This window comes from Microtus pennsylvanicus, chromosome 6, assembly GCF_037038515.1.
Source record: "Microtus pennsylvanicus isolate mMicPen1 chromosome 6, mMicPen1.hap1, whole genome shotgun sequence".
NCBI lineage: Eukaryota > Metazoa > Chordata > Mammalia > Rodentia > Cricetidae > Microtus > Microtus pennsylvanicus.
In genome coordinates, this window is record NC_134584.1 from 112,327,055 (window position 1) to 112,354,680 (window position 27,626).

The 27,626-nt window shown below is 40.8% G+C and overlaps 1 protein-coding gene across 4 annotated transcripts in view; it reads left to right on the forward strand.

The window, feature by feature from the left end:
- The window catches only part of Cntnap4 (contactin associated protein family member 4), a 280,867-nt gene that overhangs the window by 20,613 nt on the left and 232,628 nt on the right, over window positions 1–27,626 (forward strand). For all 4 annotated transcript variants that reach the window (XM_075977396.1, XM_075977397.1, XM_075977394.1 and 1 more), the window contains exon 2: window positions 23,763–23,873. In XM_075977396.1, coding sequence (XP_075833511.1) covers window positions 23,763–23,873 — 111 coding nt within the window. The remainder of the gene's footprint in view (window positions 1–23,762; window positions 23,874–27,626) is intronic.

Genomic DNA, 27,626 nt, shown 5'->3' on the forward strand with positions numbered 1-27,626 from the left:
AACCCCAGTCTTCTGTGTGTTATGTTGTGTATATTATAGGCAGGAGTCTCTCTCTCTCTTCCCCTCCCTCTTTTCTTCCCTCTCCCTTCCTCCTTTCTTCATTTCTTTCATCCTTCCTTTTTTCTTTCATTAAAGAATACCACAGATGTCCAGAATCAACTGTAGTATTTTTAGTGGGTGTCTTTCACTGAAAGTTGGGTTCAGCTTTTTGCTTTGTGCCCTATAGTCATTTCCAAAGTCATCCATACTTCTAAAAGAAAGAGCCAAAGACAGTAAGTTCTTGTCTATCTGGCTGCAGCTATGGGTCTCTTCTTATTTTTTCATTGAGCTTCTGGTGTGATGTGCAGAAACAAGTGCTGTTTGAGAAGTTTTGGAGAGGGGCTCTGGGATAGATAAGGGAACGATCCAGCCACTCAACCTCTAAAATAACTACGTACCAGCCTGTTGTTCTAGTCAAGGAAACTGTGAAATCACAAACCTGTCCCAATCTCTGATATTCAGGAACAACAAAAAAAAATGGAGAAGACGCAAAGACACATCTGATCAAACACAGATGTTGGTGCCTCCTGCACTGCAACACGCATGTTGTGAATGGCATTTACATTTCATGGGTGACCTGTCGTTCCTTCTAACTTTTTTTTCCAAATTGAAATCTAACTGTTAACATCTCTGGAGTCGATTTAGGTGAGTTTTTATATTTTTCACCTGACTCTGGATGGTGTGAAAATTATCCTTAGGAATTACTCCCATTGAATATGTTCCATGTTAAATGAACCCTGTAATTGCACACTTTGGAACTCTGGTTATTTTTCTTTCAGTTGGCACCGAGGATTCAGAGAATTATAGCTAAGATTGAAAGAAATACTAACTATGCTATACCACTCCTTAGTGAAGTGTTTTTTTTTTTTGCATCCCCTAGATGTATTTGATTTCATACAATTTACTCTTCCTAGGGTTGGGTTATTGTTCACTTAGCTTATTGCTTGTTCTCCCCTCTTGCCATTTCTGAGGCCCCTTGGGGTTTCATCTTATTCTGCTTATGCTACTCATTTATTCATTCAACAAGTACTTAGTGAGGCTCCACAGTAGGGTGCCCATTATGACATATGTCTTCAGTGTGGGTAAGTTGATCACAATCCAAAGTAGAATTTTGAATCTCAGACACATGGTGCTTTTCGGATCGTATTTTACTCCTAAGGTTTTGTTTTCCTTTAAAACAAAATTGCAGGCCATTGTTCGGGGTGCTTCCAGGGTGCCATTGTGATTGCAGACAGTACTCTTGGTTGGCTGTATGGCTGTTTCTTAACCAGCTCATCCTGGGCTCTGGGCTCAGCTCTTTAATTTCCTGGGTCTGTAGAAAAGCACAGCACAGTGTGATCAGAGAGAGGAAAGAGAGAGAAAGACAAAGCCTCTGGGGTGGTCATAGACAGGTGAGAGCAGTGTGGCATCAGGTGCGGACAGTGTGGAACATGGCTAGCCCTTTCTTGAAGGATGTATTAAAAAAGGCTGGAAGGGATCAGAGAAAAAAGGACTGTCCATCATGGTAAGAGCCATAAAAGCTCGGGGCATTTGCATGCCCTGCAAATCGTTCAGAAGGACAGGCCGTAGGAACGGCATAGTTATAGATGACAAAAAAGTACTACCGGTGGTCTGAACATTAAAACCCCTTCATGTAAAGCTAAGGGCAATATTTTTAAAAGACATATATTTATGTGGTGTGTGTGTGTGTGTGTGCGTGTGTGTGTGTGTGTGTGTGTGTGAGAGAGAGAGAGAGAGAGAGAGAGAGAGAGAGAGAGAGAGTGTGAGTTTGTGCACATGTTAGAATCCATTTGCTGTGATATGTGTGTTAAAGTCAGAGGAAACCTTTTGACAATTGGTTTTCTCCTTCCACTATGTGAGTCCTGGGGAGGGAATTCAGGAGTTTTTACTCCTTGAACTATCTTACTAGCATGTCAGCACAATATTTTACCCAGAACATCAATGGATCATTTTACTATGACAATTATTATACACACTCAAGGGTGTGACAATAAGTTTTTTTGTAGAACTCGTGGCAATGTAAGGATGGGACTGGAAAGGGAGAGAAATTCAACTCTGATGTGGGACCATGAATAACAGATACTGAGCTTATGGAGTGACTCTCGTAGGAAAGACAAGAAGTACAGAATCCAAGAATTCATTCCCAAGGAGGAGGCACTGGAAGCATTCTGTGAGTGACAATTCCCATAGCTGATTGGCAGGAGAGATTCATGAGAGGAATAAGAGTACAGATTCCACTGAGTGGCATTAACTCTTGTTTTATTGTAAATATATTTATGCCTTTCAAATTTCAAAGTTTGTTTTTTTATATTTAGTTGCTTTTCTGAATATGGGATTTTCCTTTCACTCATATTTTTCAAGCTTTCTTTATCTATCTATCTATCATCTATCATCTATCTATCTCTACTATCATCTAGCTACCTATCTACTGTTTATCTACTATCTATCTTTCCATCTCTGCTCTCTTCTATCTATCTATCTATCTATCTATCTATCTATCTATCTATCTATCTATCTATCTATCTATCATCTCTCTCTCTCTCTCTCTCTCTCTCTCTCTCTGTCTGTCTGCCTGCCCACCTGCCTGTCTGTCTGCTATATTCAAATATGTATATTTGTACATGTACCTCTTCAAGGTCATGCTGAGCCTGAGGGTGTGCATCCGACACTGTCACTTTTTGCCTTTCTTCCCTGAGACAGGGCCTCTCACTGAACCTTTTACATTAGCCCATGTATCCTGGCATCTGCTTGTCTTTACCCAACCCCTGGTCCCAAAGATGGGGCTGCAGACAAATGTGTCTATACCTAGCATTTATATAGTTCCTAGGAAGTCAAGCTAGGGTCCCTCTTGCTTGTTGAACTCTCTTCCTGAACAAAGAAATTCAGGAGACAAAGGAGCATAGTTAATTGTTTCAGGCTTACATGTCCTTGAACAAGTGCAGTGTTTTGGGAAGACATTCGTAATGGTGAATGAAGTCTTTCTGAAATGAAGTTCAAACAAAATTCTTTCAGGCATCTCTTACTGTATTTTATCAACTTTTTTTTTGTCTTGACAAAAAAGGGAATTTTCCAGAATTGGAAGTTTTCTGGAGAATTCTTTTCCATCTTTGGGCACTATTATGTTTTCTTGCTTCTCATTGATCTCTATTCAATTTATCTTAGTTATTAAAGGTGAGATGCTCCCTGGACACATAATGCTGAGTTCCTATGTAGAAATATCTACTGCTTCTGGCCAAGCTTATTGCTTCTTGCCAAGAACATTTAGTATTTAAGTATTTGCCACCAATGAGTACAGACAAAATGGGGGAAAACAAATGTCCAGCTGAATTTAAAAGATTTATTTTTATTATTTTTGGTTATGTGTCTGTATGTGTGTCTATGGGGATATGTGCTCGAGGCTGGAGTTGTCAGATAACCCTGAGGTTGGGGGTACAGGTGGTTGAGGGTCACTCTGTGTGGATGCTGGGGAACTGGAGGTCCAGGTGGTTGAGGGTCACCCTGTGTGGGTGCTGGAGACCCAACAGAAATTCTTATCCAGAGAAATATTGACTCTTAACCGCTGAATTATCACTCCAGCTTGGAGCACAATTAATTAAAGCTCAGAGACAGATATTGGGGTTCACCCTGAAGACCAGAAAAGCAAAGCAGTCAGTCACTAGCTCTTACCTCTACCTCAGTCTGAAATGGTGGTCCTGCCTCCAGGAATCTCAGAATGAGGCTGTGTGAGAACTGTCTTCTCCCATCTTATGTTCCTCTCTAGGGCTGGGACTAAAGGTATGCACCGCTAGTGCCCAGTTTCTATGGCAAATTAGTGTGACTATTGGGATTAAAGGTGTGCGCCACCACTGCCTGGTTTGTAAGGCTGTTCAGTGTGGCTGTTTTACTCTCAGAACTTCACGCAAGCTTTATTTACTAAAATACAAATGAAATATCACTACACCAGCTCCTGAATTTGAATTTAAAACAGGCTCCTGAAATGGATTCAGTTCATTTAAACAAATGTTCCAAGTATGTTCCATCTGAAGTGTGTTCTAGGAAACAGGTATGTAAAGTTGTGTAGACACTGCTTCCTGACAAAAGAGTCAGGAAAGGGAAGTGCAATGGTCCACCATGGTGGTCCTAACTTGCCTTTTTGGAAACTATACATCCTTTTGAATCCGTTTCCTTGGTTACACCTGGGGATTCAGCAGCCATCAGTAGATGCTTCTGAATTATTGACCATATCTGATATCCTAAGATTTGAGAAAAGCCAAGATAATTGCCCCTCCAGAGAGCTTTAGTTCTCCAGTGTGTTCTACATCCTTCTGTACTCTTGTGAGATTTAAAACTCAGTGGCAGGAAGCATTTGAGACTTCCTTTGGCTCTCCAATGGCAACCGTTACATTTTTAAAACTTGCCCCTGGACATATACAGCTATGAAGATAAACCTGGAAAGTTTCCCCCCTTCCCCCTTGAAAAAGTCATGAAGAAAGAAAGAAACTTTACTAAATTTATATGTGAGCTTGGAAGACTGATAAAAAGTATGAAGGGAGATCATTTGTAAAACAATAGAAAAACTTTAGCTTTTTAAGTATTATAAGCATTTTAAGTATTATATGTTCATGTGTGGACAAGAAAACCAGCAACTTGTTTCCTTAAAGCCTTTTTAATTAGTGTCCTAGGACTGGGATTTTTAGCTCAGTGGTAGAACCATTTGCCTGAGATGGTCAGTCCCTAGATGCCTCTACACACACACACACACACACACACACACACACACACACACACGAAATTGAAGACACCACTTGGGTAGCCTCTCTTGGCTATTTGGATTTTAGTATTTGTAAAACATTGTTTTATCCACATTTTGCTTAAAACCTGCAAACTATGTTCAACTTTGTTAGAAGGTGGAAGCTACTGATAGAAATACCTTGCAACGTGAAATCTTTGAGACAGTACCGAACCGAAGTGGTTTGTTTTTTATTCAGTTACTATAATATGCTTAATCTATTTGTTCCACCTCTAAAAAGTGTAAACAGGGATTGTCTTTCCAGATGTGCACATCATGAAGTGATTTACAGTAAAAATTGGATTCCTAGTGTTGTTGAGAATTAAGATAGTAATTTTATTTGATTTACTTGAGCCCAATTTACCATTTAAATTTCTCCAAGATCTTTGAAATATATTTTCCCAGGCTGTGAAACAACCCATTATGTTTTAAATTTGCAACTTTTACTAGGCAAAAAGCCTAGGAGATTAGGAGATTTTTTTTGTTTTGTTTTGTTTTGTTTTCAAACAATCTCCCTTTATAGAAGGTCTCTTGCTGAGCCTGAAGCTAAGCTGGTGGTCGGGAATTACAGTTATCCACCTGTCTCTGCTTCACAGTGCTGAGGGACACTGAGGACTTGAACTCTTTTTTCCTCATGTTTGAACAGCAGTGTTCTTACCTGCTGAGCTATTTCCTAGCCTCCTTGTCCCCTTTGATAGGCTCATGTGATGCAGAAAAAAAGTCTTTTAAAAACCTCAAAATATTCATAAAATATTCCTTCAATATTCAAAATATTTAAAGAAACATTCATGTAGTAAGAACGGATAAACGTGGTATTAAGCTAGAAATGGGAAGCCATCCCTGCTTCTTGGTCCCTCCTCTCCACTTTTTTGTGTCAGATGAATCATCCTTTTTAGATCAGCTCTAGTCAGAGACACTTTCCCATTCCTGCAGCCTTTGTTCCTGCATTCGCATAGCAACAAATCACTACACAAATCAGAGCAAACCCTCTTTCAGGATCCCTACATCCCCTCCTCTCTGCCTGCATGGCCTTTCAAACCACAGTGTGGGGCTGGGCATTTCAGCAGGGCCGAGAAAAATGGGCACGGCATTTCAATGCATTATTTTAATTACTGAGCAAGAGTGTTACACGGGGTACCATAAAAACAAGGAGAACACTTAAGCCCAAGGAGGTCAGCCAACAGGTCTTTGTCTGGAGGCCATTCCATGCTGTGGGTCTCAGCAGAGGTGCCGCAAAGCAAACGCAAATGGAACTTTTAGTTTAATCAAAATGGAGTAGCCAGGCTGACCCGAAATGTAATAATCAGAATGTAATAGTCCTGGAACATCTATACCAACGGCTGATGGGGTGGGAGCAAGTAGAACTGAAGATGAGTTTATAATTAACGCTCCAGGTTTTATGGATGGCAATTAGATTGTTTAGATTACCCCATTCCTGTGCCTGTGAGTGGTGGCAGTCTGAGAAGCAGCCAGAGCCTCTGTTCCAGGGACCACAGGGTGGAGAAATGCATTAGAATCTGAAATGCAGATAGAAAGCTAGTGAGAGGCATGACCGTGTCCTGGAAGTAATGATGAATACGTGGATACATGCGTGTCTGTGTAGGCATGCACGTATGCCATAGTCCCACGCAGCTTCTAAAGGCTCGGTTGCCTGTAGGGATATTGGAAAGCTGGACTCTGAACGATCTCCAGGTTGTTCTCCTAATGGTCGGTACATTTCCAGAGGCTTTCTCTTTCTCATCTCATAGCAGGGACATTATCTGGGAGGGGGGGGACACTTAGTCCCAAGAGCCAGTCGAGACGGGGAGGTGGAGCAGCAGAGATGCTAAGGTGAGGGGCACCTGCCAGTTTCTCTGTACTCTGACTTTCCTAATTTCTTTGGTGACAATGTCCTGTGTTCAGAAGTTTAACTTAGCTTTCATAGTGATGTCTGGCATCTCATTGGGGCACATGTAAAGAAATCTTGCTCCAGAGAATATGTTCGATCACTGTTGTCATGTGGTGTGCCTCGTTCACCCCTCCATCGTGCCCCACTGAAAACAGTGCCTTCAAATATTTGCTCCGGTGACTCTTTCTGAGTTCAGACAGTAGGGGTTGGGAGAAGAGTTCAGTTGGCAAACACTTCCCTTGCAAAACCGGACGAACTGAACCCCACCTGCAGAACCCAAGAAAAATGTCAGGCATTGTAGCACATGCTTAGAGTGCCTGCATAGAGAAAGGCACAAAGAAGCTCCCGTGGACTCACTGGCCAGCCAGTCCAGCCTAATTGCTAAGTTCCGGGCCATAAGAGACTGATGTCTAGAAGGTAGACAGACTCCCGAGACTGCCCTCTGGCCATTTCATGAACACAAATACTCACACGCCTGTACCTGCACACACACACACACACACACGCGCGCGCGCGTGCACACACACACACACACACACACTTATACTTATGCACACCCATACACTAGGGAAACAAAAGAATGGTCAGATAATAATATGGGAAAGTGGTGCTGGCAGCGTAATCAGCATCGTAATAGAACTTAATGGGAAAATAAACATATGCCCAAAGACTTCAGCCAGAAATTTAAATTCTCTGACCTCCAGAACAGCACCTAGGAAACAGACAGATGTTCTTCAAGGGGTTCATGTGAGGATTTAACTGACTGGGACATAACATGAATATCTGTAACTGTCATGGCTTATTTGTCAGGGACTTAATGGAAGGAAGACTTGTTGAGGTTCGTGGTTTCAGAGACCTCTCTCCATGGTCGGCTGGCTTCATTGATTTGGACCCAAGGTTAGGCAGAGCATCATGGCGGAGGGCACAGTGGAGCAGAGCTATTTACCTCATGGTGGCCAGGAAGTCTAGACAGTAACAGGAAGGATCTGGAAGCCAAAACGTGTTCTTCAAAGACTTGCTTCTTCTTACCCACTTCCTCCAACCGGGCTCCACTTCCCACAGTTCTTCTAACCCTCAAGTCGTCTGTTCAAGATTCTAATTCATCTGTGAGTTAAGTCACTGGGTAGGTCAAAATTCTTGGCCACTCTCACACACACCCAGACATATGCTTCGTTAATCTTGCTCTCTTAGTCCAGTCAACTTGATAATCCAGATTAATCATCTTTCTCTTAGCACTCTTTCTTTACAGAGACCCAGTTAAAATTTCACTGGCACATTGGTGTGGGTCAAGTTATTCTATGGCTGTCTTCCTTTCTAAGCATGAAGCCAATTTGCAGTATATCAAACATTTTGACACATGTCAGAGAGGTATTTGAATTATAGATCAATGGGAGGGATGACTTTGACAATAGAGTGCCTATGGGGTGAATGAGCAAACAAATACTTGGTCAGCTCAATAGCATTTTGTCGGAACTTAAATGAAAATGGGGAATGATAGACATAAAAACAAAGTCAAAGTTATATTATTTATTCAAATACTTGCTAGTGCTTAAATTAGAACTTGAATTTTAAAGCTACACAATTCAAATCTCTAATTCTAATGAAGGTGTGGGAGGAAATATCTGTAAAAATGGGACCCAAAAGAGAAGTTTGAGAAAGACTATTGAGTTTTGTCTTTTTGATTGGAATTGTTCAATTTCAGTTTATTTTATTTTGCAGTCTTAGTTTGGACTCAAGATTTTTTTTCTTCAACCTCCTGAGTGCTGGGATGACAAACTTGTTGCACCATGCCTAGCTGAGACAATGTTTTTCTAAACAAGGTGTCTCGAAGAACCAAATAGGGAATGTATGAAAACCGCTTTTAGTACTGTCTTATTGAGAACTTCAAGAATTGCCTTAAACTAATGATTTTAAACTTAGCAATTTGAGTTTTAAATGACAAATTTAAAAGGATTTTTTTGAGGTGTGTTTGAGGCCAAAGGTAGCTTATGTTAGACTGTGCAAAAAAAAAGACATGGTGAAACATATTTTCTATTTTTAACTAATCCATGATCTTAAAATTCATGACTGACTTAAAAAAAACACATGTCTATGACAGTATTAACAAGTGACAAAGTGCTTGCAGAGTATATCTGGACTCATCTAAGGAAAGATCTAGAAGCAAATGGATTGCCAGAATTTGTCTAATTATGAAGGGATGCCACCAGAATGTTGGAAAGGACACAACAGCTTCATAAAGAGACAAAGGACCTAGCGACATTAAGGACACTCCCCAGGCGACAAGTTTTCAGCAGAATTCAATTTCTGGTAGCACGGGTCATGTTTTCTTGTGTGTTTCTGACTGGAACCTCAGGTCCTATAGGAGGAACAACTACTGCATCTTACCAAGGGGCACCAGTCAATGACTTGGCAATTTGCATCTTGAAGACGAGAAGGAGAAATTTCCTTCATCTCTCTGATTTCTTTCTGTCTCTGTCCTTTAGGCTTTTTGAAGGGCAGGATGACCTCACCTTTCAGTATTTGAAAATAAAATAAAATAAGGATTTTGGGGGTGGGATGGGGAGAGAGTCCCATGAAGGCCAGGCTCGTCCTACATTTATATACTTGCTAAGTAGTCAAGAATGACCTCAAACTCTTGATCCTCTTGCCTCTGCTTCTCCTGTGTTGGAGATACAAGCATGCACCCAGTTTTTGAGATATTGGGGGTGGAGCTCAGGGTTTCATGCATGCTAGGCAAGCCCTTCATCAGCTGGGCTATATACCCTCAGTTCCAAATTTTAATCAATTTAACTCTATGTCCCAAATCTCTTTTGCTGGGTGATATTATGCAACCACACCAGTGTCAACAGATCACCTGTAATGGTTCCGCTTGCACTCACCTGGAACAGAACACGTGAAGACATTTGTCACCTGGGGTTAGAATCTTGGGTATCATCTTAGAAGTTTTGCCTAAAGACAGGTTTACAGAACCAGCTGCCCCTCTTAAAGAAAAGAGTCCAGGCATCAGAGCCGGCTGTTTTTACGTGGGCCAGGTGTTTGGAACATTTGCATTTGATCCAGCGGTTCCTTGGCCAGGGGCCCGGCTTTATGGGACAGGCGGTGTTTACGGAACCCAGTCAGATCTGTCATGGAGCTAATTCACACCTGCCCAGCCAGCTTTTAGTTAAGCTGCCAACACAGTGGAAAGCAACCTCTGAGGCCAGCCAAACTCGTCCCTTGCTTGATTATGAAATCAAACACAATAATCTTAACCAATGAAATGGAAACAGCTTCCGCCTAATCTCATATGTTATTGTTCAGAGAAGCGTATTGTTTCTAGTTGGCTTGATTTTCCTTCCTCGGCGAGAAATAGCTGTTTATTAAAATAGCTCTGTGGCCTCCCCTGCTAAAATCCACTTGTCTTCAGAAAAAAAAAAAATCCTTATCACTTAAAGCCACTTTGGCCTCTATTTTTAAGTGTGCGTGGTTGTGGTTGGTGGCACAAATAACGACTCTCAGAATGATTTGGTAATAAGACGGAGTATTTCTTCCTTGATGTCAAAATACCACCTAATATGACTAGAATAAAAATGTGAATTGAGGCTTACCCAATTTTCCCTCCAGGAATCAAAGTTTGAAACATGGCAATTTTATCAGTTAGTGCAAATAGCGTGTCCATGGGGCCGCACTGTTACTTCACGCATCCACGGTGCAGTCAGCACAGCGTTAGTGAGAGCATTCTCAGTGCATCCTTGAGCTATCTATAGTGCTCATGAGCTCCCAATCTTTTTCGCTTTCCTTACTAACCAAAACCTCTTGATTTCTGCTTCATAAGTAGTTTTCACTTCCATTTTTCTGTAGTAAGCAGAAAACAACTCTAAAACTCAAGAGGTACGAAGAAAACATATGGCCTCTTGGAACATTAAAACTGTTCCCTCATAGGTGAACCATGCATTGGAAGGGCAATTTTACTTCATTTTGATTCTGTAAAATCCTCTTGACTTAAGGGGAGGCGGACGGTATGGAATGCTCAGGGCTTGAATGCTGCCTTCTCTCTCTCTCTCTCTCTCTCTCTCTCTCTCTCTCTCTCTCTCTCTCTCTCTCCATCTCAGGGAATTGTTCTTACCCAATTTTCTAAGAGATGCAGATGTTGGAGTTTCTTTAGTTTTCACCTGGAGGAACGGCCCAGTGTCTAAAAGCATGCCCTGCTCTTCAGAGGACCTTAGTTTTGTTCCCAGCACCCAGTCCAGGTGACTGCCAAGGACCTGTAACTCCATCTCCAGGGGATCTGATACCCTTTGCTGGCCTCTGGGCGTATCTGCTTGTGCATGAATTTGCACATTCATGCACGCACACACACTGATACACACACAGACACACACACACACACACATCATACCCACGAAAATCTTAAAAACTTTGAAAATAGTTTGAAGTCTGGAAACTCTTGAATTAACAGGTGTTGAAAGTCACAATTATATAAATGTACATAGTACTGGTAAAACAAGGGGCACTAAGTGCTTTCATTATATAGCACAGGCTATTCTCAAATTCCTGATTCTTTTAGCTTAGCCACCCAAGTGCCGAACTTATGTTCATGTGCAATTCTAGATAGCTTTTCTGGACTCTGATTATGTTACTAAACGTGCTTGAAGCGACTTTGAAGATGGTGGCTAAGCGAAGGACTCGAGCTGGGTTTCCCTGGGTTGTCCATGTTGGTCTCATATCACCAAAGGGATCCTAGGAAGAGACAGAGGGTAGTAGGAGAGTTAGAGAAGGGTTGGTGGTTGATGCTAAGGTCAAGTGCAGGACCCGACCTTGCAGGTCACTGCAGGTGACCTTTGGCTGCTGGAAAGTGACAGTTACTATTCTCTTGAGCCTCCTCAGCAACATTGCCTCACAGACACTTTGATTTTAGCCCAGTTGAGCTGACTGTGGATTTCTGACACTCAGGGCTGCAGGATAATAAATGGGTGTCATTTTGAGACGCCGAGTGCACAACAGTTTGTTAGGGAAGCAAATGGTAAATGAACATTATAGTCACTTATCTCTTCCTTGCTCTGCTTCTGTCTTTGGGCTCTGAAAAGCAAGCCACTGTCTGTAGAAATTTATTCAAAAAAATTTCCTTGAACTTAGCAGAAAAGAAAAAAAAGGAAGAAGATCATGAAATCCTGTTGGTTTGTGTTTTACATAGTTCTGCTTACCCCTGGGACTAACTTTTGTTTTTTAATGATTGATTATGTTCCTCTGAATGAAGCAGATCTTAGGTTAATTTAATTTTATTTTGTTATTTCTATATTTCCCAACTGACCAGCTTTCATTTTTTTATTAATTCCCTCTCTGAACTTTCTTTGTGTTCCTTATGTTGTGTTCTCTCAAGCTGAGTGATTAGTCATTTATTTCCATCATCTGCTTTTAAATCAGGTCTTTAAGACTTTTGAATGTCAGGCTTAGTTGAGCATTTAGTTAAGACTACGCACTATGGTAGATCTGCCTATTGAATGGAGTGTATAAGACTTAGCAGTAGGGAATGAATGTTAGATGTCAGGCATGACCCACTGTTTTTCTTGGGGGCTTACTGTTTTAATTTTGAAGCACTCGTTTTGAGAATTCTTCCCTGGAACAACATCTTACATCCTCTATTATTTTCAGGTTCCAATGATAAAACAAAGCTCAGTTATACCAAAGCTCCCCTTGAAGAACCAATAGTTTACTGGGCTTATGGATAAGATGTTATTGACAAGAACATGATTGACCTCCAAAGTAACCTCACTGAAAAATCCTCAGCCTGCGTGGACAATGGCTTCTCTATAGTCATATAAAGGGAGAACTCTCCCCAATCCTAGTCTAGTATCCCTTCAAAAGTTGAGATCCCGAAGACTTTGTGCAATGAAAGTAGAATTGCCTACCACTGGATGGGAGGAGAGGGCAGATATTCAGGTGAAGGGGTCAATGATCCTCCTGGCTCCCCCTTCCTTCTGTGAGGGCATGTCAACAGTCCACAAACCTAGCTTGTGAGCAGACACAGCTGGTCCTGTGAAGACGGCCTTTGTTCTACTTGGAGGATGGTGCTATGAAATTCATCGCTATCATTCTAAGGATCTGTCTTTCCTCAATGATTGTTCCTCAGTGCACACAGTTAGTGGCCCCACAGTTTCATCAAATTCTTCTTCTTGACACCCTGATCTCTAAGTGAAGAAGCAATCAAACAAAACCCTAAGGCCACTGAGTCAGATAGGTCCCAACTCAAGGTGGAGTGTGTCTAGTTGGAATGGTTACAGGAAGCAGAGTACTGTAAGAGAAAGTAAGATGTCTGAGTGTCGTCTTCAAGTCAGAAGATTTGGATGTGAGATGCCAGAGGAAAGAAGTCAATATTCTTGTACCTCTAATGACTCCTATGCCACCTGCTATGAATGTTTTGTTTCCACGAATGTGCTAAATCCATTTATCACACTAATTTCAAAGGTGGTGCATTCAAGACAAGCATATTAATAACTCCTCAAAAAATACATTTTTTTCTTTATTCACTGGAACTGGGAATCAAAGAGAAGAGATGCATTATTATGAGTACCCTGTCCTATGCTTTCTATATCTTAGGGATTTTATCACATGAAGCGATCAAGCTCTTCTGTCAAGGATGCTTTAGTGTGCATTGTAGGCGGAAGCGTGTCAAGCTGGAGGAGTGTGGATCAGACCCTGGGAAGTGCCTGAGGAAGCATTTAAGGCTTCTCTGGATCCGGAGCCCACATTTCTCAGTTCCCATCATCGCCTGTGTCATTTCTGTTAAATATACTACTTGACCAAGAGATCAACAAGGAGCTAGGGAAAATGGCTGAGTAAGCTAAGTGCTTGCCACAGAAGCATGAGGACTGGAGTGATACCCAGATTAGATGAGGGAAGAAAAAAAAGGCAGAGCATGTTGGTATGAACTTTTAATACCCATGCTGGAAAGGCAGAGACAGGCGGATCTCTGGGGCTCACTGGTCATCCAGCAGGCCTAAGTGACAAGACCAGGCCACCTGAGAAACCCTGGCAGGAGCCACATCTGAGGCTGACTTCTGGCCTCCACACAGAAATGCACATAAGTATAGGAATAGCACGTGTAAACACACACACATACACAGAGAATTAGAGACAATTTCTGATTATGAAAGGTACACATACTCAATACTCAGCCAAAGCAAGCATTTTTCATTTAATTAAAAAAAAGCATAAACAAAACTAAAGATGAGCGTGAAATAAGAAAAAAACATCTAAAACAAGTAAGTTTGACCACACGTAAATAAAATGTTATAATTAATTTATGATTCTATAAGCAGCGGAGAAGAATGACAATCCTCAGACCTTGAAAGGAGGGACAGCATATGGAAACGTTACCGTGTCAACTACCAGTCATTACTTGAGCCACCAATGCACATTGTCCCAGTTTTCTTGCCTCCCTAACAAGCAAATGAAGTGAAGTGTGTATGATGGAGTGAAAAGTGAATGAGTCAGAGAGAAGGTTGAGTGACTCTATACAGACTTTTGGAAGGAAACGGCAATGTGCTCCAACATCTCATGTCTATCAAACTATATCTAAATATAAACATATTTAATTAGCTATGTTATGTATTTAAATACTTCTAAGTATAAAATATATTTAACTATGTGATATGTTGAAAGAATATCTAAATATGTTTTTAAATATGTTAAACTTCTATCCACTAATTCTTCTGGGTAGCTTTTTCTTTTTATAAAAAACTTTGAAATTTATTTTTATTTTATTTTTTTTAAAAGATTTATTGATTATGTATACAACATTCTCCCTCGACATATGCCCGCATGCGAGAGGAGGGCACGAGATTTCAGTACAGATGGTTGTGAGCCACCATGTGGTTGCTGGGAATTGAACTCAGGACCTCTGGAAGAGCAGCCAGTGTGCTCTTAACCTCTGAGCCATCTCTCCAGCCCCTGAAATTTATTTTTGAGCACGTCACTTGCGATCACTTCCTCTGTGTCATTTTCACCCCCGTCTCTTCTTCCAGTTTTTATTGTTACATATATATGCATATACCTTATTGAGTCCATTTAGTTTTGCTCATGTGTGCCAATGTCCAGAGCTGATGACTTGGGACTGGACAATCATAAGGGTCTCATCCCTGGAGGAAAATGTTTCTATCTTTCTCAGCAGCCATTGCCTACCTGTAGCTATTCATGCAGGGGTGGGCTTTTGTGGAATATTCTCTGTCCACATTCCCCAGAATCTTGCCTGCCCACACCATCCCTAACCCCTAGGCTAAGTATTTATCTTAAATCCATGTACAATAAACTGCTGAAAAGCTTGCTCCATAATCTCCCATTTCTCCTATCATTACTGAGAAGACACAGTGGCCAATGTGGTCAAGGTATCTGTCGATGAAAGTCTGTGAACTACATAGACTCGTAAAGTACTGATGTTCACTTGACTTCAAAACAATTGCTTCTTTCACTCCTTCACCTTGGTTGTTTTCATGGGTGGATTTGTGGGTCTCTTTGTTCTAATATCTAGAATTTAAATAGTTGCTATTAAAACTCCAAAATCAATCAGCCTCTGGCTGTGCTGTCGTTAAAAGTTAACTGCCTTCCCATTAATCCATTAATTTGTGAAGATTAATTGGGAAAGCTCTTTAAAGTCAGGCTGTAACTTGGAGCGCATAAGCCAGTGTTTGCCTCCACACGAAAGCTACCCCATTAACACCACGAGCATTAGCAGCCACGACTACAGCTTGCCCATCCTTGTGGGAGAAAGATGCGTAGGCACTTATAGATTGCTGCCTATGCGAACTGTGTGGGAAGCATGTCTGTCTTGAGCGAGGCTTGTGTAAACATGCTGATAAATATTTACTTGTTTTAAATTGCAGCCATATGCTATTTTTTTTAAATTTAAGCCACTGACTGACAGTTAGAAGCTCATGTTTATCCCTTTTAATATATCTAAAACCACTATCCTCAAGCGAATGTTAATTTTCATGTCAAAGTCAAATTAATACTCAGAGAAGCTAAGGAGGGAGTTTGTAGCCGCCCACCCTCACTAGTGTTTAGTTTTGCTGAGATGTTATTTTAGGGAAGGGTGAGATGATGAGGTCAGCGTGTGGACTGCCTGTTCTGTTGCCTGCAGAAGAAGATGCTGGACCTTACTTAGTCTCAGTTGCATCTTCATTTCCCCTAAAACTTCTTCTTTTTCTAAATATGTCACCTTTTATTTTTATTTAGAATTGTGCGCATTCCTAGGTGTGTGGATGTGGGTGTTTGGTGTGTGCACACGAGTGCGGGTGCCCTCCAAGGGGAGAGGCATTGGGTTCCCTGGAGCTGGAGTTACAGGTGGTTGTGAGCCACCCAACACAGGTGCGGGGAACTGAACGAGGGTCGCCCGCAAAAGCTCACCACCATGCTGTCACCCCTGCATCCAGTTTCTCTCTTTTGCTCAAGTCCACTAGCATTTTCGCTTTTCTTTAAAACTTACACTCCCCATGTACCCGCCGTCACCACGTCACTGCAAAGTAGCTGCCTCTGTGTGCTCAGTCTACATGGCTTTGTAGGGAGAAAGGGGTGAGCATGGTATCATAGCCGTTTCTTCAGTCCTAAAACAGACCCATGAAACACCAGCATAAAGCACAAAGACATTTGTGAAAGCAACAAAACACTCGGATGGACAGGCATTCCTTCGCACATCTATTTTAGTAGTTACCAGAATAGCATGGTCCTGGCTGTGGGGCATAGAGAGCGGAGGTTTGAAATCTCTCCCATGTGGTTCTACTCTGTAGCTCAAATGAATCCTCTAAGGTGCCTACTTCAGGTAAGACTACCTGGAGCCGGTTCATAACCGGTATATATAGATGTACATATTCATAGAAATGTCTCTATATGGAATGTGTGTGTGTGTGTGTGTGTGTGTGTGTATTTATACATGCATACATGAATTCTGGAACTGATCACTTTTCAAGCACACTAAATTAACCCAGCTCTTCCATGCATCCTCAAGGCAGACTGTGGGTGGGATTTCCGTTGTGTGGCTTCTGAACGCATGGGTGCCTATACCTGGAAAGGTGAGATGCGAGAGCAGAGAAGAGCTCACTGGAGTGGAAAGAAATGCAGAGCACCCAAACGAGAACCAGCGGAGCCTATTTATTCACTGTTTGCTGCAGCAAAGGAGTTAGCTGCCACTTAGGCTTGACAGAGAGTCAAAGGCAAGCAGAAGAGAGTTGAAATCAGAGAGGGCTCCTGTGTACCCTGATTAGAGGCCTCAGGCATGGGACAGCTGTGACCAGGCTAAGTAGAAGCAGGGCATCCCCTGAGATTGATTGGGATCACCTATTTGACTTGGTTTGTAGCCGCTCTTAACGTGGAAGCAGAGACAAATGTTGGGGAACCTGTTTGTTAGCTGCCAAAACCTGGCTCTTTGCAGGCACTCCCTCGAGGAGCTCATGTTGGGTTCTGGAATTGGCTGCTGAAGCCTGTTTCTTCGTGTGGGTTGGCCTTTGCTCCTCCTATATCCAGTCTCTCACTAGACAGACATCAGAGACACACCAGGTACAGATACAGGCCGTGGGTCAGGTCAGGTCAGAAGACAGGACTGCCTGAACTCAGGAAACTAAGTGTGATAAAAGAATACTGTTGTTGGGGATGAAATCTTGTCTTGCTCAGAGTAGTTTTTGGTAGGATACACCAGCATAATCATATACTTTACCTTTTAAATTAGTTCCTGGTTTCCAATTTCAAGTAGATGAGCTTTCAAAAATATAGATTAGAATAATTTTTTTTCAAGGATATGGATTTCTTGAGGAAGAGGCCATTCCTTAATCCTAAAACTGTCAATGGACCAGGTCTGTGAAATCCATTTCCTCAAAGAATTGAAGCCCTGATGTTTTCAAAGCTCCCTATAAAATGAGTCATCGCTGCCTCTACTATAAGGGAACTTTTAAGAAAATCATCTTCCCGCCCTCCACCCCCTCCCATGCCAATCTCCATTGCAATGTATGATTCATTAGCAAGGATGCAAATTATTTTGGCAGCTTTTCGGAATATCAGAGAAGGCGGTTACTCAGCAGCGGTTAAGCTGCCTGTTCTTGCAAATCAGCCTCGACTTTCTATATTATAGATTTCAGAAGACCAATTCTCTTTTAAACAGTGCGCTTAGCTCAGAACAGGGGATGAAACACTGTAAATCCATTCATTCCTAATGTGTCCTCAAGTGATTTATTTAACTAGTGTAACTTATTTTCCCTCAATTGTCCCAGTTGTTAATAGTTTATGATATGGTATTATCCAGGACAAAATTGCCCCAGTATCTAATAGGACAGTATAGAGTATTCATCAGGACCAAACGAGGGAGGTAAGAGATATAAACACTGAGAACGTGGTAAGCACCCATAATATACACTTATTATCTTAGTACAGGTAATATTGCAAACAGCTTAAGGAAATTGAATTACTTTTATTAAAAAGTGAACAGCTTTTACTTACTTATGAGAATTATGCATTAAAGCCTTTTTCAAAATAAAAGGAAATTACTTTCTATCGAGCTGTATTAAAATACCTTCAATACAGCTTGCACCTCCGTTTGTGAGAGAATGTTGAATGTTCTCATGCATACAGCTTGCAAGAGATCTAATTTATCATTGTCTTTTTAATGACAAGGGTAAGTTTTTCTCCCATGGAAGAAACAAATGCTGACTTTTCTGAACTATTGATCTGGAAGCTAGAGTGTTTCTGTCTCTGTCTCTTTCCCCCAACACGCACATACGTGTGCAGACACGTGCATGCACAGTGCGCACACACAGACACACACTTTCTCTCTGTGTATATGAAAATATCTTAACACAAGCTAGAAAACTTTCTTTCCAGTTATGGATATTCTAAGATAGTTCATTAACTATCTAAATGTAATCAATCAAGTATAGCTTTTTTTTTTCCTTAAACAAATGATTCTCAACCTTCCTAAATGCTGCAACCATTTGATACAGGTTCTCATGTTATGATGACCCCAATCATAAAATTAATTTTTTGCTATTTCATAACTGTAATTTTACTATTGTTAGGAATTATAATGTAAATGTCTGTGTTTTCCAATGCTCTTAGGCAACCCCTGTGAAAGGGCCATTTGACCTCCCAAAAGGTCATGACCCTCAGGTTGAGAACCACTTTTTTAAACAAAAAGACTAAAATCTGCAGTTTTACTACTTTCCACTGATATCAAGGAAAAAGCAGAAATCCTGCTACGACTTTTAAAAATGCCAAATAAGGTGTTATAATTTTTAAAAAGCAGAATAATGAAAATTTCTTATGCTAATAGAAATGTCTAATAATATCCCAATTTGCTCTGCTACCATTTTGAATTCTGTAATCTTCTCTAAAATGTCTGGCAACCATGTTATTCCCTTCCACAATCAATGCACCCATCATTTTTCCCGTGTCTTGTTATTTCCCTCTACTTACTTTTATTTTTGCCAACAACATTACTGGCAGTGAAGAGACCAGGGTGCTGTTATGATCTGATCTAGTACTTAATAACAAAAACATAATTTTGTGTTGAGCTAGAGTAGCCTGTCATTTCAGTGTTGCATGCCTCCTGGCGTCAATGCGTATATACCAAAACGTCCTGAATGATCGTCATTCAAATGCAAAAATGCTGCAAATTAGAGCTTCATCCACGCTGAAATATGAGAGGAAGCTGGAGATTCCCCGCTGAGAGACTGCTCCTGCAGAAGGCTGGGTGTTGAATCGGGAATGCTCTTTTCCAGCCTCAGCACCATTGGGATTTGTACTGTGGAGTCATGCCCTGTATATTAGAGAGTGTGCCGAAGACCGTCTCTGTACCTGATCTACAGGTGGCTAGGAGGAACATGCCTCCAACAGCCATTGCTCAGTGCCTCTCAGGGCTGCAGTCTGCTCTGGTTGAGAATCTTTGACCTGAGACATTGTCCCTCAACGCCATCAGTTCAGAACTCTCCTTTTACGACTGCCAGCTGAGAAAGTTCAGAACTAACCTCACAGGAGGCCTATATGTAATCTACAATTTCATCCTATTAATAGTCACAGGGAAATTCCCTGTTTGGTCACCTCAGACTCATTACTGCTGCCCAAGGTCTTCTCCTCTTGTGGTCAAAACTATTGAATATCAAATGTGTAACGAACAACAGCATGGGAAACCCTGAACTTGAGAGAATAACTTCTCAAGACGCATTTTAGCAATGCTGCCATGGTGCCCCATCGCATTCAGACAGCGGAAACTAAAGGAATGCTCTTTATAATCATGGTGTTCTTATATGCTTGATTTTCTGCTCCAACTTGATTTATAAATGTCTCCATCCTGCTACAGGAAGATAAGAGAGTGAGCTAAGCTTTGTGCCTCAGAGACTTCATTGATAAGTTATTAATATTAAAATCTCAATGAAGAAGAATAAAGGCCAGTTCCTATGTGTGTGAGAGTGTCTAAGTCCTCCAAGCATGCACTATGTTATAGTTAGTTGGAGACAAATGACTAAACGACTCTACTGTTGGGAAAACTTACAGCAGCATGCAGAGGATTTGCAGGCTTGTGAGAAAGAAGAGAGTCACGCATGTGAAGGTCCAATTGGAACTTGACCCACCTCAGAGTTCCCCACTCACACCTTCCATGATCCACCTCCCTCCCAGCTTGTCTGCCCCTCTCCCCACAAATGGGAAAAAATGACCCCTTCTCTTATTTCAGTCCTGTTCTTTAAAAACTAAAAGTGGAGCAGTATGGATTCTCAATTTACAGTTGACAAAAACAAATGGGCAATAAATATATACCTTCCAGAGTGGCTGCAGCGGAGGTGCTCTTTACGTTTGCCGAGTCGATCCTCATCTGCGTAATTGATTTGAGATGCAGTTAAATAGCCCCTTGCATCGCACACCTGCATACTGATAATGACCCCAAAGGCAGACAGTTTTAGTGAACATGCGCGCGCACACACACACACATACACTGTCCCCATGTATACATAATGCCCTTCTGTATGTACAAACACACACACACACACACACACACACACACACACACACACACACACACACACACACGTTAGCTCCCACAGTGTACTAAAGCATTCTGGTTGTTGCTTTTATAATTGGGTACAACCACCCACCCCCTCCAACACTCCGTGGGTTGTAAGTCTTTTAATGTCTACGCCCCTTGCTACTTGAGTTAACAACTAGAATGGGTGGTGTTAGCATTAAGCTAATCAATAGACATGCAAGAACCTGTCTTCCTTAAGAGTCAGCTAGAGAATTGGAGGTACAGAAGAGGGGAAAGTGAGCTATACATGAAAATGAGATAATCTTAAGAAACTAAATGGGGAGCTGGGGCTGGGGCTCAGCTGGTAGAGTGCTTGTCTTGCGTGCTTGGGGCCGTGGTTTTGATTGCTAACACGGAGTAAAACCCCAAAGAACAAACCAAGAAACCTCAAAAGAGGACAAGAAAACAAGGATACATTGGGCAAAGTCTTGTGAAAGTCAGTCAAGAGCAAGCTATGTTCAGGCAGAAAGAACTCTGTAACGTTTCAGGTGAATCCAGATAACTTTTGAATTAATCTAAATTAAATTACTGTCAAAGAAAACATTTGAGACAATAACCCTGCATGCTTTTAAATTACCAAGATACATAAAAATATTAAGTAGGAGCTTTTATTCTGATTAAAGCAGAAGTGAGAGTAACTTCTTAATTCAAAAAGGAAAGTGCTTTAAAGCTCATTCAGAGTACATTAAGCATGTGTCACTATCAAAGCAAGCATTATCACTGTATTTTTTTTTTTGTACTTTGCTGTTTAACAGTAAAAGCAGTACATGTGGGGCTGGATAGAGAGAGATGGGTTTGTAACATTCTTGAGGATCAAGTTTGAGAATCAGAGATCAATCCCGGGAACCTGCCTACAAAAGCTGGGTGTGCTGGCAACTCTTGTCATCCCAGCACCGGGGACATAGAAGGAGGATGAACATTGCAGCTAGTTATGCATGCAGCCCCGTTTCCTCCATAACCTCCAGACCAGTGAGAAGCCTGAGTTGAGCTCTGGCCTCCATGTGCATGCAAACACCCATACATATGTGTCCCTTCCCATGATTATACACAAAGAGCAGTCTATGGGATATTAAGATAAATAGATGGAGACTTGTCTCTACTTTAACAGAGCCTATGATCTGCACAGGCATATGCATATTTGCCAATGCTTGTGTATTTTTGAAGTGTTATAACAAAATGGAATCTTAGGAAGGTGCCATTAATACCCAAACTTTGACCTTTGGCGATTTCATCCTGGGTACTTTCTTCTCATCTTGAGTCTACCCCATGATAAAAACAAATCCTGAAGTCTTACAGTTTCATTCCTTCTCTTAAAATAATTTGAATGACAAATCATGTATGCTTCTAAACAACATGTTATTTATGTTTTCATTTACAAATTCCCAAAACTAGCAGATCTGCTGCTTAACTCAATATTTTCCCACTAAAATTATATTTCTATGAGCTTTTTGTTGTGTCGCTGTGGCTCCTTTTCATTGCCGTGTATTATTTCCTGGTGAACTATGCCGTCATTGTCTGTTCTTTGGACACTACTTGTGGGTTGTGAATAGTTCTTTGCTGTTATGAATGATGGACGTGCCTCTGGGTGCAGAGACCCTCGCGTCTGCAGCTCATTCAGTGGTGTCTGGCTTTGTTGGTTTGATGGGAAGTGAAAACTGCTGGCATTTGTATATCACTCTTGTGCATTCAGAAGGCCTCTTGAGACTGTTGTTCCTCGTGGGTAAGCCATTCCCAGAAGCACTTGCTCCTTAGTAGAGGTAGTGGAGTCTTGGAGCATGCTGAAGTTCAAATTGACAAGCATATAGCCAGATGTTCTACAAGTAGTTACCTATGCTATTTTCTCATAAGTATGGAGGGATTCCTCTTGATCCACATGCTTCAGTTCCTTTGGCCTTTTTGGACCCTGAACAGTTTATCCACTCATTGCTTATAAAGATGTATCTACTTGTAGTTTTGGTGTTTTTGAAGTTTGCATGTCAATCAATGTGTCTGGTTTCTTGTGCTAATGAAGTGGAAGGTATTTCTATTTTTCTTCACTTAAAACGTTTTCTCTACTCAGGCTCCTGGATTGTGTACTGGTTTATGCTTCTTTTATAATCATTCTTTCAGATACAAGTTTCCATGTATTTCTTTCCTCTTTAAATATTTCTTTCATAGTTCTATAAGTTTCTAAACATTTCAACAGACTTTTACATTTTTATAGAAAAAAACTATGTCTCATTTGTTTCTTTTAGATAAACTTGATACATTTTGTGATTGTGTTTTTTTCCCACTGTAGAGTGTATTTTAGAAACCATCGATTCTTTTTATTCTCTGAACCTAGAGGTTGAACCCAGGGCCTTGCATATGCTAGGCAAGCACCCTATCGCTTTGCTAGATACCCAGCCTTCATTCTGCTTTTGTAAATAATTTGGGATAGGGTCTTACTAATGTGACTGTGGGTCCTTGAGTTCACTGTCTAGCCCAGCTGGGCTTTGACCTTGAGATCTTTATGCAGCAGTTTTCTGAATTCCTGGGATTACAGGTATATTCCAACAAGTCACAAGGTTCATTTTAGTGTAGTTAAATTTATACATTTTTCTGCTCATGATAAAAAAATTCTTTTTTAAAGCATACCTTTTGATCTTACCATATTTTAGTTTTTAATTTCTATAATGTCTCCTTTCTCTCCATGTTTCTACAATCTCTCATCTATCAGTTGTTTTTCTATGACTGCTGACCTTGCCAGACTTTTGGCGGCTTACTGCATGCAAAATAGGCATAGTTCTAGAGAATGTAGGTCTGCTTGTTTACTGATTTTGAGACTGAGTTTCTTGCAGCCCAGGATGGTTTTGAACTCACAGTATATCTGAGGATGACCTTGAACTCCTGGTCACCCTGCACCTTCCTGCGCACACTAAGATTGCAGGCACGTGCTGCCACGCGTGGCTTAGATCCTCGTTTTGATGTTGTGTTTATTTGTTGTGTCTATTGATTTGAAGAGAACTGTCAGCTCTGTGCTCACTGGAACGTGGCATTTTCCCTCCTGGCAGATGACTGTGATGAGCCCCTGGTGTCTGCCTTGCCTCCGGCATCCTTCAGCAGTTCTTCTGAGCTCTCCAGCAGTCATGGTCCTGGATTCGCAAGGTTGAATCGAAGAGATGGTAAGTCTGCTCTCCCCCCCAACCCTTGGACTCAGGATGAATCTTGTGAATTTTCCATTTTCTTAATAAAAGCATTGCAAGTGATATGCTCTGAAAAGAAATTAATGTCTAAATAGGCCAATGATGATAAAGTAGATGTTTAAGACACCTGGCTTCCATTCAGGAAAGACAAAGAAATACATCCTACCAGAAAACTCTATACCATCATTTTAACATCCAAAGAATTTAGTTTCTTCAATCTGGTGAGTTTTTTATGTATCTAGTAAAATTTAAAAAATAGCAATGATTTGCAATCGTTATGGATATAGGAGTGATGGGAACTTAACTGGCTTCCTATTTCAAGTTAAAGGGGTCTGCAAGAAGTAATTTTAAAGCATGCAATGTATTTGAAAATAATAATCCCTATTTTGTTTAATCCTTGACGTGGTTGACATGGCTTTCTTTGTTGTTGGGGATCAAGAGCTTCTTAAGGCTTTTCTGCCCCTTGAGAAATACTCAATTCTAGTTGTTTGTATTTTTTAAGTAGGCTGGGCTCGAGGGATGACTTGCATATGATTCAGGGAAAGGGAAGACAAAAACAATTCATTGGCAGGAGATATGAGAGTGTGCCATGCCACATACCCATGTACTAAATGACTGTCACCGAGGTTACATTCTTTAATATACTGGGGTCAAAGACATCAGCACAAACATGTGAGGGACACACTGACAAATAGGAAGCCATTTTAACAGATAAAAAAGCAGACTCCCAACAACTCATAATTTCAAAACCGTACTTTGCTTGAGTGTTATTTCCTCTTCCACCATGCTGCAGAATCTATTCCTTGATGTTATTGCTCTTCTTGGTGCTGTTGCTTAATGCTTGAGTTTGAGTATGTGAAACTTGGACCTAACAGTGTGTGTGTGCATGCACGCGTGTGTGCATGCGTGCGTGCGTGCGTGTGTGTGTGCGTGTGTGTGTGTGTGTGCATTTTGTCATCTGGTATACATTATATATCACTCAGTTCCAATGACTACAGACATGTTGGTATGACCCTTTTTCGATATGATTAAAATCTCAAATTATTCGAGGTAAGCACTTTGGTGTGTTTCTCAGAGCAAAGGTACCAAATGGAAGGAAACCCTGAGATCTTTGTATTCAGTGAAAGACACAGAGGTCCTTGGATTTGCTCATGCTTCTCTGTTTCTTACAAGTACCTTGTAGTCAGAGATTCCTACTTGTGATTCTGGATCTCTGACTGCATAGGCATTGGGTTCTCTCTGTATTCTGGATGACATCCTAGATTGCCTCACCTCCTATCGGGGACACCATTTCTACAACACTCTGCTTTGTAAGCAAGGTCTCTCTACCTTGTGCTTGTAAAAGTAAAGCAGAGTTTAACATTTATTGCCCTTCTCTTAAATCTTGACAGCATTCACAGAGTGGGGTCCACCAAAAAAGAATCAAAATTTAATTTATCTATGAAGCTTTGTTTCATTTTTGAGGCCCAATAAATCACAGAATTATATTTTATTAATTGGATGCAATCATAGTTTTCATTAATTTATATACTCAACAGGAATCTCCATCGGTGGGACTCATTTTCATTCTTAATTTGTTTCTATGGCTCTTGCTGAAACACAATATCAAACTTCATGAATCTCATTTGCATGTTAATGAAAGTAAGAAACAAAACAGGATCATTTTAATTATCTCTTGCTGGTTGTCAACCTACTTGATTACATTTTTCTTTTTTTATTTAGATTTGATTTTTTTCTTATTAATTACATGGAATGTTCATAAAGGAATGTCAGATTTTGAGTGATTTATTAAAGTCTATATATTACTTATTTTATTCAAACATTCCTAAGTATTTAGCTCAGCTTGGGAGAGGTGTTCAGCCAAGCCATCAGGTCATGTATCAGTAGGTGAAACCAACAGATAAAAATCCCAGTTATCTGTGATAGAGTGGCATCGTTTCTGAGGAATTGGAAGAACTGGTGAAGAAAGGTCAGGCGGGGATGAGAAACAACCCAAGTGTTGTCCAGCTGTAGGGGAGAAATACCATGGATTTTGCCAAGTAAATGAGTAGGATCCTGATAGGAGAGCCAGGGTGAATTGTATCCACCAAAAGGCTACAGGGCAGTCTGAATGCTGATACCTGTGTGTGTGATTTACTTCATCTGGTCATAGGGTTTTATGAGATGCAATGAAGCTGAAATGAGATTTTTACCAAGCCGAGACAGGCTCTAAAACCACTGGCTGGCATCCTTATAAGAAGAGTGGGATTTGGAGATACACAGAGCCTGCGAGGCCACGAGGTGACAGAAGCTGAATTAGGAGTAATGCAGCTATGAACTAAAACTTGTGAAGGACTGCAGATGCCAGAAAGTGGCAAGGAAGGGCTTGTACCTTGATCCCGCAGAGAGTTCACAGCTTTTGGGAATATAATACAAAAATCAACATAAAGTAACACAAACACAAAATCAAGCACTGCTAATACTGGAATTATAACACAGCCCAATCTCTCTCTGGTGTAAAGTTTCCTCCTAACTTGTTGCTTTGCTTTCAGCCCTTTCACTCAGCAATGGTAAGAGAATGTTAAACAGGCCAGCTTTTCAGTTACATTGGGTTTTTGTTTTGAGGTTGGGTTGAAATCGCCTATCATTTTACTCTACCTGTCAAGGAATATGAATCATCCTTTGACCACTGTATCCACACTGAGTGTGCTACCTGCTCATCGGTGACTTAGTAGCCATGTTGGCTATCAAGTACCTGGATGTAGTAGCCTGGTGCCACACCTCAATGCCTACACCATGCTCATCATTTCATCTCAATGCAATCATTTCATTGCATCACGTAGGCATAATCACCCCACATTAAATGTGAAAAGGATGGGATCCTATCATGAGCTAGTTTGTGTGGCACAGACAGAGCGTAGTCACACAATTTATGTATTGCTATCATTGTTTTCTTTTGTTACAAGTTATTATTATCACTCTCCTCCTGTGCCAAATTTATAAACTAAACTTATCAATACATATATACATAAGATAGAACCCCATTGTACACAATGATTTTTATTATTAGTGACTTCAGGCATCCATTGTGTCCCTGGAGCAAGAACATTGGTAACTACTGTGTACCTTCCTATTAGTTGAGTACACTGCTATTTTAATTCTAATGGAAGGTAGAGTTGAGCATGCCCTTATGTTATGGTTGTTGCCCTAGAGTCCGAACAGATTCTAGTGTATTATTTAACACTAGACCAATGTCCTTAAGTCAAAAATATTAGGAAGATATATTTTGTAGTAATGCTCTATTGTTTCTTAGGCTGAGATATAATGTCCATAAGCACCTTGGAAAGTGGGTTCATTGGAACCATTAAATTCGTGAATATACCAATGAAGAAAATGATTGCATGCAGAAAAAAATAAGGTATTTAAGCATGGGGGTGCAAACACATGCACTGTGTTGAAGTACAGCAGGTAGCTTTATGGACTTGCTCTAATCTAGCCTGAAGGGTCAGAGTATTCACTATTGCTAGAAGAGGGATATTTGTTTATTCTTGTCCATTGTCAATTTTCTTACCACAACTAAATCCTTCTGCTCTAAATAAGCAGAATTTTCTCATCCCTTTAGTATCTGTTGTTAAAAAATTCAAACATCTGTCTGTAGAGAAATTATTTATTTGGTGAATTGACAGTAATAGCATTCATTTTCTGTATACTCTAAGATGGATTATTCTAGCAGCAAATGCAGAATCATCTGGC